Raw genomic sequence first — 12855 nt, forward strand, 5'->3', positions numbered from 1 at the left:
ATTTAATTGACTCTTTAGAGCAATGCACTTTACCAATGACAGTAATGTTATATCCCTGCGGAAAATGGCTAATGATCCCATTAAAGATGCTCACAGAATGTGGAGAAATGTGGGTAAATTAATAAAAAAAAATCAATACATGAATTTTATGTCTTATTATGAATCATAGCAAGTGGCTGCTAATGGTAATTCAGATAATATCAGTTAATGAAATTTAAAGGATCATATTTGAAGCTTGACTCTATTAACAGATCACTCCCACAGCTGTCAGATTCTACCCAGAAGTGGATACTGTGCTTCCGTATCGCAGAAAGAAATGGAGGAGTCTTATGACACAGATCTATTTTCGTCACCCTCAGAGTCTCACATTATTTGCACATCACCAGATCTGACATTTTATCCATCATTGTGAGCAATGCTCTTTTAAACTCTCAAAGGCAGATTATGTCCTCAGACTGACTGAAAATGAAGCATTAACACCATTAATTATGCGAGCTTTATGTATTTAGCTCAGCATTTGTGATATGATGAGACATAATAATGAGATATGAGAAGCAAGACACAGGGAAGGTGACAGAATTGGCAGGACTTCTTCCTTGTGTGCACTGTGTGATTCAGTGGGCCTGAAACAAATCAATGCGCCAGCGATCTTGCAGTTCCACCATTTATCCCTAAAACGATGTCAAATGTCTGGTCGTTCCTCTTGCCTCAGGGATAATTTCATTTGGGATTCCCAACATTTATATTGGATTACATAATGCGGCTGAATGATGTCCTTTAGTTATTGAAATAAAATTATGTCTGGATGAGCATTTGCAAAGCGCAGCAGCACCTGTAAGGCAGAACAAAGGATACTCCTACAGCTCATTTTTCCTTTTCGTGAATCACGGTTTGGTCCAAAAAATCACTTAACTTCCAGCTTCAGACCCCTTTCGCATAAAACCACTGTGTTAGTGTATTAGTGTGGTCTTTCCTTTGCTTTCTGTAAGAGATCAATTCTCACCACACTAGTGTGTATAATGCTTTGCTGTTATTAAGTAATTAATGCTGTTTTCAATTGTGCAAGCCTTTGAGTAAATTATGAAGAGAGCTGATGAGCCTTTTCGTGGGTTGTATAGGGCAATTTTGTTAAATAGTGCATTCACATACCATGAAGGGCAGTGTCGAACTGTAACATGCACTTGAAGAAGAGGAAGCCTACAATAACAGTGATGTTACTGAATCACAGTGACACATTCAACAATACTGGCGGATTACTTTTTGCATCATAAATATTACCCTGATGCTTTATTAATTAACCTCCATCAAAGGAGCAGAGCAGATGATTTTTTTTTTCCATTTGTATTCCTTACAGTTATGTCTCAAAGCCACAGCAGTGGGCACGGACGTGGCATTGGGTAATGTTTCAGTAATACTAGAGGCCCTGTGAGTGCTCCTGGAGACTGCTGCCAGGAGAAAGAAACAGCAGGTGTGTTTTACAACTCTTTATCTCTGTCCAATACCAAAGTCTTCCTCATTATGCTCCCTTGACCTGTAACCCCGATACAGTGTGACGTTCAATGAGCGACAAGTACAGGAGACGGGCCCTGTTGAGTAACAGTCATAAAGCCTTTATTGACTGCTGTTGTAACCAAACGGCTTTGCTTTATGTGGGCACACATTCGTATCATTCAAGGAAGCCTATGTAACATCTCACAAAGGGGATCCTAGAAGCTAGAGTGCCTTTTATTTGGAAAACAATTTGGGATACAAGGTATGTCTTAGGTCTGAGAGAAGCTGCAGGGGTGACCAATGACACGCGGGTTCCAGACACTGTGTGTGCTGAGTTTTCTGGTGTCTGCGGCTGCCAGGAATTGCGCTTCGGGGGACTTTCAGTGTCCACAGGGCACATGTCTCCCTGCTGACAATGTGTGTGACTTCACGGACCAGTGTGGGGATGGCAGTGATGAGAGAGACTGTGAGTACAGCTCAATATATAGATCTATGACTGTTGCCCTTGTGTTTGTGTGCCTGTCTGTTAGAGTGTGTCTGAGCGCGAGTACCCGATGAGGTAAATTATGTAATTACGTATTATGCTGTAGTGCAGTATGCAATGTTTACCTATGTGTGTGCCTTTCGTCTTACATTTGTATGATTATGTGTCTTATGATTATCCAAAAAACAGAGAAGCCCTATTCATAAATGAGGTTGGTTTCTACTTTTTGATTAAAACTTCGTTCAACTCAGAACATGTCCGTGAAGCATAGTGTTCATCATTACTGTTTCCTTCAGACTAAAAAGTAAAGAAAGTTGTTCAGCCACAGGCCCAACAGATTAAAGTGATCTGGACCAAAGCATGCAGTAAGTTAAATGAGCCCTTCAATGTACCGCCAAAGTGGTTTTCTGAATTCCATCCACTCTGGAGTGGTTATGCTACTGAAACTACAGAAAAACTCTATGTGCCTCCATAAATGTCATCTAAGTACCGTACAAGAGTGAATGTGGTAAAATCAAACATAAAGTTCTCTCATCTGACACATGGCGTAGTGTGGCCTCCTTTCCATTTCTAAAGATTCTAAAGGCCAGGAGGAAGAGGAAGAGATGAGTGTTCAATAAATGGTGTCCCCTTTGTCTTTCCTCTGGTTTGAAAATGTTGATTTCTGTGTATGAAGCTGAAACGGTTATTTCCTTGGTGTCATTGTAAAAGGCTCCCACTTTGAGAGGTGTGACTTTGAGAGGGACCTCTGTAACATGTCGCAGAAGACAGACAGCCTCACAGCCTGGACCAGAGTAACAGGCCTAATGAGCACTGGGCCCACCCATGACCACACAGGCAACAGCACAGGTACTGTACATGACTTCTTTTGAGAAACCAAAGCTAGAACCTTTTCATTTTCAAATGCCATTGAAATACATTCATTGGAAAACTATGAAAAATTATAATATGTAATACACAATAATTTCAGAATAAATCAAATTATGATATCAAACAACAAATTGTGTTCACTATTTTGATCTTCTAGTTCTTTTTGTAAACTTTAAAGCGAATGTGTGGTTGTGTCTTTTTGCCCAGCTCATTACCTGTCTCTGTCACAACAAAATGGAGGGATAGGTTTTGCTCGTTTAAGGAGCACAGTGTTCCTTCCGACAAGCTTCTGTCAGGTAAGTATTCTCTTGTTGCATCCCATTGTCTGAAAGCAAAAGGTAGGATTCTCTTTTCCTGGAGAACTTTTGTGACACCCTGTTACACCTCTGATTTTCTCTCTGTAGTTGACCTTCTACCACTACTTTGGGAGGGTGAGTGGGGCCCTGCGTGTTCTGACCCAAACACACCTCCCCAGCACTTACAGGCATGACTGGACACACTCTGTCCCTCAGAGAGATGTCTGGGAGCGTTCTGTGCTTTCACTCAAAAGCAGCCACAAATTCCAGGTTTGTTATCCAAGTCTTAAACACAATTTGCTGTAATTACTGTTATGAGCTTAATTGCTGCATTCCACATTATTTTAAAAAACCATAATATCTGTCCTGCATTTCAGCACAAAAAGAATCTGTTCTAAATTTGAAATGATATTATGGGCAGACTGTTTTTTGTAATTATTTTTTAATTACTTAGGAGATATTGCTCAACACCAAATATTTCACATAGTATCATAATACAAAATTGCTACTTGCTATTGGCAAGTACTGAACTTTTAAACAGCATACATATGAAAAACATATGTCATTCAAGCAAAATATTCACTCAACACAGAAATTCCACAAAATGTGTTTGGAGGACTCTATGAATTGCATCATACTATAATATTGATAAATCTGGTTTTATATTAAATGACTTTAGGTGAGCGGTGAAAAGTCACAATAAATACTTTTGGGCAAAACCATCTGCAGTGGAGATCGCACCTTCTTCAGCGCAGTTTATCCTGGTTGTCCTCAGACCGAGGCCCAGTTATGCTTTGGTCTGTTGTACCATCTGGTGTTTTCAACACTGAACATGTGGAGTGCTTAATTTCTCACAAATGGCAACCTCATTTTATGGCTATGGAAGTCATTTTAGTATATTATGAGTTAATTCATTTTTGTACATATTAACCAAAACAAGTGTTTTAAATTTCAGAAATTTGTAAGAGAGTCTATGCATACATTTATCAGCCTGTTGTACAAAGAAAGTTTTTATCAGACTTTAAAATACATCCTCTGAGAAATCATATTCATGTATGAATATTTGGTATGTGGTATATTATGACAATTGCCTTTCTTTTAAACTGAGTGATCTGATTAAATCATAACCAAAACAAAATGAAAACGCAGCACTCAGTCGTCTGATTGCCCACAGAAGGCCTATCAATTTGGCATCTCTGTTTCTGAAATTACTTTCTGTCTGAAACATTTGACTTAATGCTTTGAGAGCATGGCTGGAATCTTGCGTGTTGACTCATATCATAGAGCGATCAGTGTTCTGAGACAGCATGTTGATTCATCGCTGTCATAAATCAAGGCATGCCATAAAACACCTCTCTGTGGAAGCATTACTCCTGTACTTTGATCAGAGTGGACAAGTCATTAGCTTGATAGCGGTAATAGAAATGGGAGCTTTGTTCTGCTGGGGACTGCTGCTGATTTTGTGTGTAAGAATCAGTGAATGAGCATTCAAATGTGGAGGTTAAGGGGTTGCCAAAATTCTTTGCCCTCTCCCCTCCCCGCACTGCCTTTACACAAACAATCAAATTATTGTTCTTCTGCTTGGCAGATACAATTTTCTTGAGTAACATTTCTGCAATGTGTTTAACCCAACCTAACCAGAGCAATTGAAACAAAGTACCTTGCTCCAGGGAGCACTAGCAGTAGCCCACCATGGCTTCAGATGAGGCGCCCTAACCACTGCAGGCTGCTCTCAAATGTACCGGTCTTCGACAGGTGATAATTCAAGGGGAGCTCTTTAATGTCAACGATCCCTCAGAGGCACTGGCCATCGATGACGTTGCATTTGGCGAAGGCTGTGTGACAGCCCCTGGTAAGACTGATGTCTCCTCTCCTGAACAACAGACTCCATCAAAATGAAGGATTCTTTTTTCACCTTACCACATTTCCTGCCGTTTTCATTCAGCCTTTGAGTTAATCTTAAATGCCATCACAGAAAGCTGACTCCCAAGGAAGACATAGAGACATATATGTATATATATATATATATATATATATATATATATATATATATATGTTTTATATATATTTATGTGTGTATACATATATATATGTGTGTGGAAACTTGTATAGCTCTATTTTGCCTTTGCCAAATAGGAAATACTGAATTTAGTCCAAGGCCCCCTGAGGTCGAGTAGCAATCCCAAACCTCTGCTTGAAATCAGCCGCATTGTGAGTGTTTGTTGTTGCTGAACTGTCATCCGTAATGCTCTCCAGGGCATTTCGGGACAGCGGAGTCTCTGATTTTTATAAACACGCGCTTCAGTGTGCTTTCTGTCCTGGGACAAATGAGCAGACCTCCTTCAGGAGGGTTAATATGCTCTGCCTGTACAAATGGGGCGCATCTTACAGGAAGTCTTGAATTCGTCAAATTCACCTCCATAAGCACTGTATTGACTCATGGGGGAAGCAGAATAGGGTCCTTCAACTGTCCTTCTGTTGGGGGGGAATTATTTAACACTGGGACAAGTTAATACAAACAGGTCATTGATTATTCTGTCCCTGACTTATTAATGTTGATCACTCATATCAGATCTTTCTTTTTTTCACACCCAGATTCCACCTTGCCTTGTGGTGAAGGATTCAGGATGTGTGGTGGCAAATGTGTTCCGGAAGCTAAATTCTGCAACTTTATTTACGACTGTTTGCCTGACTTGGTGGATGAAAGTGGCTGTCGTAAGTAATGTTGTAATTCAGTTTTAGGTGCAGGTGGCAAATTTAACGGCGAGCAGATGATAGCATCGCCTTTACTAGGCCCCGGCGCAGCATCTAATTCCAGAGCTGAAAACGCTGAAATAAATTATGGCCGAGAATGATTTCCTATACGCTCGTGTTCGCCATCAGAGAATAAATAAAAATGTTTTGGTAGTTAGTAAAGATGCGATAAGCGCGGAGAAGTTGGGATATTTATGAATGCTTTAAGGAAAATGCATGCTGTGCACTCAGTCTTAAGGGGGAGATTGGTTTGGATGTGACAGAGCGGTGACCCTGTCGGTGTGTGTGTGTTTCTGCAGCGGCGGAGTGTGACTTTGAGTCAGGGCTGTGTGGATGGCTGGCAGTGGGGACAGATGGGACAGAGAGGCCCTCAGGCTGGAAGTGGGTGAAGGCTGTGGATGCTGTCCTCAGTGGCAGTGCACCGTTCGAGGACCACAGCAATGGATCCCCGGAAGGTACCTAAAATGTGACCGTGTGTGTGTGTGTGTGTGTGTGTGTGTATGTATATATGTGTGTGTGTGTGAAGGTTCCAGGGAATATACCTCAAGGTTCTAGAGAAGGGGACATAAAGTGCAAATATATCTGGTTGCTTTTTTCTAATATGCTTTTGGTAATGGTCTGAGTTGTAACTGGTGCTTGGTTTACATTTGCAATTTATCTCTCTTAAATAGTAATATAAAAGAATTTGATTTTATACCTAAAACGGTGTTTTTTCCATCATAGTTATTTCAACACTAATGATTTGTACACTTCTGGGTATATCATTCATAGTTATATTAATGTGGAAACAAGGCTTTCTAAAATGTACTTAACTGGATCTAGGATAATTATTTGATTTTGTCTCCGGGTCCTTGAAGGATTAATAGTTTAATTTTAACTTGAAGAATGTTATCTTTGCTCAAGCAAGACAAATTAGGAGATATGTTTGGGCTGAGAGTATATTCTTTGTTGAAGCACCATCGATGCAAAATGAGTTCTACATTTAACTCATGTAAGAACTGAGATGCAGAATTGTATCAGTATCCAGACAAACATTTCAGTTCCTCTCTGGGGTTACGGAGTTAGAGTTTAGGGCCTCTGGATCCATCCGTGGATTGAGCTACTGATTTCTATTGTAGATTAATTTACATTACATTCATTTAGCAGATGCTCTTATCCGGAGCGACTTACAATTTATTTATGCATGCATTTTATCCCTGGATATTTAAATAAAGTCAATCAATAACACTGTCACATAGAAAGTGATTAACTGGCACATCCTACATTTGACACAGATTCTCTACTGTTTCGATTTCTAGTTGTGTGTCTGCACATGTACAATGAGAAGTGGATTTCCCTTACCAATCCATAATGACTTTGTTGAATAACAGAATTGTGGGAATGCCAGTGAGTTTTGAAGGACCCTGCTCTCTCCTGCCTTTTGCCAGGTCACTATCTATGGGTGCGAGCTGACACTGACCAGCTCCCGGGGACTGTGTTCCTGAGCAGCTCGGTGTTCCACTCAGCAGCACCCTCCTGTGTCCTCCGCTTTCACTACAGCATCCAGGGCAACAGTACGCTGACTGTGCGGCTGCACACCCGGCTGGTAGGAGCCACAGAGGGCTGCTTGTGTCGAACAGAAAGTGTAGCCTCATTTCATGACATTATTGTCACTTAGCAGACGGTCTTATGCAGAGTGACCCACATAGGTTACAATTTTTTTTCATGTTGTCCATTTATACAGCTGCATATTTACTGAGGCAATTTTTGGTTAAGTGCCTTGCCCGTGGGTACAATAGCAGTGCCCCAGCGTGGTATCGAACTGGCAACCTTACAGGTATGCTACACTGCTGCCCTTAAACTCATGTCTTAACTCATTGAGTGTCCATGGGTGTACTCATGAGCACAGGAGGCCAAGCACATTCCTCTGTCCTGTTTTGCTCCACGTGTTTTGGGACAAGATGACAAGATGGCTTAGACTGGCTCGCCACACAAGCTCTGGAGCTATGCAAGACAGAAGCAGAGAGAGAGGAGACACAGCCCTCATCATGATATTTGTGATGATGAAAGCGTGTAATTGATTCACTCGGGAATATAATTGGATTCGTGATTCAGCGTCTCACTCTCTGATCTGTGAATAAATTCCCAGTAACCAAAATATTTATATGTCTAATTGTGAGTCAAATATTTTTTTAAAAAAGTCTAAGTTTTAATTCCTGATTATTTTCAGTCTGGTGGCAGTCACAACAGCAGCAGCAAATAGCATCTGTGAAAATACACTGCCATTTGCAAATCATTTGTGAACTTCATTGCTGGAGGAATTAATATTGTTTTGTATGTGTTGAAGTCATATTTTTTTCTTTTTAATCACAGGAAAATAAGGTCATCTTCAATACCGGCAAACGAACAGACTTTTGGATGCATGGCGAGATCCCACTCTTATATGGGTTGGACGAATTTCAGGTAAGCTTTACTATAGTTAGTAGTTGAGCAATAAGTACTTGCACCTGAGATACGGTGTTCATTCATTGCACCAAGCATTTGTGTCTTTCCTTTCTCCAGCAATAAGTCCCTATCAGAAACTTAGTGAGACCTCTGTTTCTGGATGTGCTGAAAAGAGCAGCTTCAGACTGTGTTTATTTCCAGGCTGAGGCAGGTTTCATTTCAAAGGAAAATGAAGTGCACTGCAAGGAAAAAAAAAATAGAAATCACAGAGGGTTTGTCACTTTGTTTTGTTTTCATGAATCCGGTCACACGCAATCCCCTCTGTCTTCTTTGTGTCAATTGTGCTGCACTGAAAAGCTTGCGGAATGAAGCCACTCTCTGATCGCTGGGTGTCTGTGATCATTATTAAGCATGCTGCTGATAGCCTTGCTGTCAGTCAGCCTGTGGTCTATTGCCTTTGTTTCCTGGGTGAGGGAGTAGGGAGGAAGGAAGCAGACAGCTCTAGTACAGTGCACCTCTTCCTGATAATTAGTGCTGCCAACTCCCTCCAGGCATCCTCCCTTCTTCTCTCTTTATTAATGCTTAGCTCCACCATATCAAACGCTGCAGAGCTCTTTGCAACCTCACACAGCTCTTTGTTGGTGGGCAGGTTTTCAGGAAAGAATGCCCGGCTTGAAAAAGATGAAATTCTTTTACTGACCTCAAAAGTGGAGGTCACAATATTTCATGGGCCTGCTTCATGGGCCATGGGACACATACATCACTACTAGCCAATAATTATATATGTTTTTTTTTCTAAACAAACAGTAGATGGATAAAAGGCAGTAGATGGATAAAAAGTTTTATGTGATGTTTGTTTGTTTACTAGTTTGAAACTAGTTTGTGACTGAACTGTTTGACATGAAAATTGTCAAACTGAACTGTTTGACAGTGAAACTTCAGTCACTCAGAACATCAAATGAGAATCACATTTGATAAGTGTTTTTAAAGACAACACTTTTAAAATAATGTCAGTCTTCATTTCTCAAGTTAAGACCTGCTTACCACATCAAACCGCCTACAAAACACCCCAGACTTAATAACTTGTGATATATTTAATAACTGTTGTGCAACAGCACAAACAAGTCTAATCTCACAGTATCTCTCATTCTGTTTATATGGGAGAATGTTCTTATTGTTGGAATATGGTGACAATCTAAGGCTCCAGTCTTCACCCCAATCTCAATTCCTTTAGACCAGTTTAAATTTAAAAGCACAAAAGAAATTATCACAGACAACAGTGTCTCGACAAAAATCATTAATTTGGTGGTACTAAAAGCCTACATCTTTTTTTTGGAATTTAGTAGATTCTCTGTTTACAGGTTGTGATAGCATTTTTCTGCTGTTTAAAAAGTATTTCTCCTCTTGTCCACACTGATAAATGACTTTGAAACTTTCTGTGAGGCATGATAAATTCAGTCCCCCTGTAACAATTAACAATCCGCTGTAATTAGAGGTTTCTGTGCAGCCATATTGTGGGGCCTGCTATTGTGAATACGTGCTGTGCTTGTGCTTCTCAGATCCAGTTTGAAGGCCACGTCGCGGCCGATGGTGGGTTCATCGCCCTGGACAGCTTCCTGTTCTCTGAGTGTGAGGTGGTGCCTGTGCTGCCACCCGACCCCTGCCCTGAGGGCACGTGGGCCTGTGGAGATGAGAGCTGCGTGCCCAGCTCCGCGCTCTGTGACTACCACCCAGACTGCCGCCGGGGGATCGATGAGGATCGGTTGCTCTGCTGTAGGTGTTTGGCGTGTCTGTCCCCACCTGCCCCTGGGTCTTTGTCACAACTGTTCTGAAAGAACACAGAATCCCGCTGCTATAAAGATAGGGGTCCTTGTTACGCTGGAGCTGGCATGGTCTGTAGCGCACACATTACATTGCATTACATTTAGTGGACAGTCTTATCCAGGGTGACTTCCAGCAGAATAGAACGTAAGTGTAACCAGTAACCAGTGCACACAGGCTCAGGGCCATCACATACCCGTATGCTTATCCCTCTGTACCCCCACCCAAGCATATTTTATCCATGCTTTAGCTGCAATGCGTCATTCATAAATCAGTCATAACTCCTCCATATGATGTTCAGACATTCAGACGTCGTAAGGGATAGATCACATTCATTTGTATTCATCTCGTCTTCCATGAATCTCTCAGTGACGGTAAACACACAAGTCATTTCCTTATTTTGTACACTAATTTACAGTCTAAGTGTATCACATGCTTACAATATGATTTCTTGATTCTCCGCTTTATTTCTTTTAGTATGGCCGTATTTTTCCTGTTCCAGCGCTCAGAGAATCCCGCATCATCTTTATGGAAATCTTTAGTGTCTCTATAATTCACACAAAAGGATTATACCCCCACTCTCCTTTTCTATAAAATAAATGGAGGTCATAACTTTACATTGATTTTCTCATTTCAAAGTCCGGAGGGTATCTATAGACCTGAAGGGTCTCTCAGGATAAAAGCATACCAGTCAACTGGTGGAGGAAAATTGTTTTTTGTCTTATAATCCCACTTTGGTAGGCCCCAGAGTGTTGTACCCTTGTCGCCTGGGGGCGCATTTCTGAAATCCCATTCTTAGCGTGGTTAAGTGGATGGCAGGTCAATGTCACCACTGTTTTCTGTCCTTCTGATTCCATCTGTCTTGTGTCCCCGGGTGCGTTTTACAGTGCGACGGCTCATCAAGCTGAATATATCCTGATGGACCATTTCAGAGGCATAAAGGCCTACTTATGCTCAGATGATAAAGCAGGCAGCTTTGCAATCCTGATTCTGACACTCTAGGTATACGCACAAGCGTATGTGGTTACAGCTAGCATGACATTTGCTTAGGAAGAAACTCTGAGAAAGCATAACTGATTTCTCCCTCAAAAAGTTGACACGGAGACAAATGCAGAACCACATTCTGATCATTTCTGCATGTTTTGAGAAACTATTTAAAAACTATTTAAAAATAGCTCTCAGAAATTACTTCTGCATTTCACTATAAATACTGTATTTATTTTACCATAGTAAGATAACCAATATAACCATATTTTGTTACTGTCACTGTTAGACTCAAGAACAAAAGTTTTGTAAACATTTAATGTGTTGTTTAATGTGTACACAAAAGATATACAGTGTATACAAATCCAAAGCATTTGGTACATCAATTTGCATAATTTGTACATTAATTTACATATTGCATCCACACTCATTAAATGAGTATGCATGTAAGGTGGTTAAATTAATGATTGGTTAACATCACCAGAAAGTCTCTGGCAAGAAGCCCTGAAGCTATTTTCTTATCAATTGTGCCCTCAGTCTGCTTAAGAGTATAATCTGTCCTTTTAGGGGATTTTAGTAGTGATAAAGAATACATAGTAATCTCTGATTCTTTATTCAGAGACAGAATGCTTCTGCAACCAGACATCATTTTTATAATGGTGTGTATAATAATGTAGCTTCTCATAAAAAAAAGGCCAAATAAAATAAAAAGTTAGTTTTAAAACAGTTATTTCATCAGGGTGTTTTGCTCTTGCCATATTTTAGCCAACTACACCATGTGTAGTTTTGAGTCTGATTGGTGTGGCTGGGAGCATCTGAACTCTGGCAATGCCAGCTGGAGCAGAGCAGATGGGCATTCCAGCGATTACCCAGAAGCACCTGGGGCAGACCATACCCTAGGCACAGGAAATGGTGAGTAAGTCATATAATACATAGGAGCTCCTTGTGGGTTCTATACAGATTTTTCATCAAAAATGAAATGTTATAATAGCTGTGCCTTTCCTTCTACTGTTCTACTGTTGTTCCAGATCTATGTATTATACTGAAGTCACTCTTACTTTTTGTCAGGATCATTTGCTTTCATCAGTGGCATTCTGCTCTCTGACCGGCCCATGGTGGCACAGCTCGGCAGTCCTGTCTTACGCAAAGCCACAGAAACATCATCTCCTTGTCAGGTCAGGTTCTGTCCTCTCTGAACTTGCATTCATCAGATATCTCACATTTCTGGAAGGTTCCATGAAGCTTGTGTGTGAAGAGCTTTTCTTATGTTGGGTTTTGGTTGCGGTTGCCTGCACAGCTGAGGTTCTGGTACCAGATGTCTGAAGGTGCAGAGCTGGCCCTTTTCACTAGGACAGCCCTGGGTGGAGTTCTGAGGAAACAGGCTGTCATTAGTCAGCCCAATGTCATGGCCGGATGGATCAGGGTGGAGGTGGACATAGAACCGAAGGCCCCTGAGAGCAAGATTCCTTTCCAGGTGAGGTCACTTTGAGCTCTGCCCCTGTGACCCCTGCTGTGTTCCACTGAAACATCACTATCATGAATGCAGGCAGATTGACAGTGAGTGGTGAGGGAACTCTTGGATTGTTTTATCACAGAGCAGAATGGTGTGATCACAGGCCCACACTGGCCAAGCTAAAAATGACCAGATTGGCGCTCCTGTTATTCAGAAAGCTCTTGAGCATACATGTCAGATAGTAAATGGAGGCAGAGGGGAGATGGGAATTTTAATTG

At 41.1% G+C, this 12855-nt stretch overlaps 1 protein-coding gene across 1 annotated transcript in view; it reads left to right on the top strand.

The window, feature by feature from the left end:
* Window positions 1-1791: 1791 nt before the first annotated feature.
* Window positions 1792-12855, top strand: part of malrd1 (MAM and LDL receptor class A domain containing 1) — a 75966-nt gene continuing 64902 nt past the window's right edge. Inside the window, exons 1-10 of the mRNA XM_036518173.1 lie at window positions 1792-1957; window positions 2687-2824; window positions 3053-3141; window positions 3250-3276; window positions 4897-4993; window positions 6195-6350; window positions 7323-7480; window positions 9879-10092; window positions 10510-10514; window positions 12422-12598. Of these exons, the coding sequence (XP_036374066.1) occupies window positions 1792-1957; window positions 2687-2824; window positions 3053-3141; window positions 3250-3276; window positions 4897-4993; window positions 6195-6350; window positions 7323-7480; window positions 9879-10092; window positions 10510-10514; window positions 12422-12598 (1227 nt within the window). The remainder of the gene's footprint in view (window positions 1958-2686; window positions 2825-3052; window positions 3142-3249; window positions 3277-4896; window positions 4994-6194; window positions 6351-7322; window positions 7481-9878; window positions 10093-10509; window positions 10515-12421; window positions 12599-12855) is intronic.

Source organism: Megalops cyprinoides, chromosome 2 (genome assembly GCF_013368585.1).
Source record: "Megalops cyprinoides isolate fMegCyp1 chromosome 2, fMegCyp1.pri, whole genome shotgun sequence".
Classification (NCBI taxonomy): Eukaryota; Metazoa; Chordata; class Actinopteri; order Elopiformes; family Megalopidae; genus Megalops; species Megalops cyprinoides.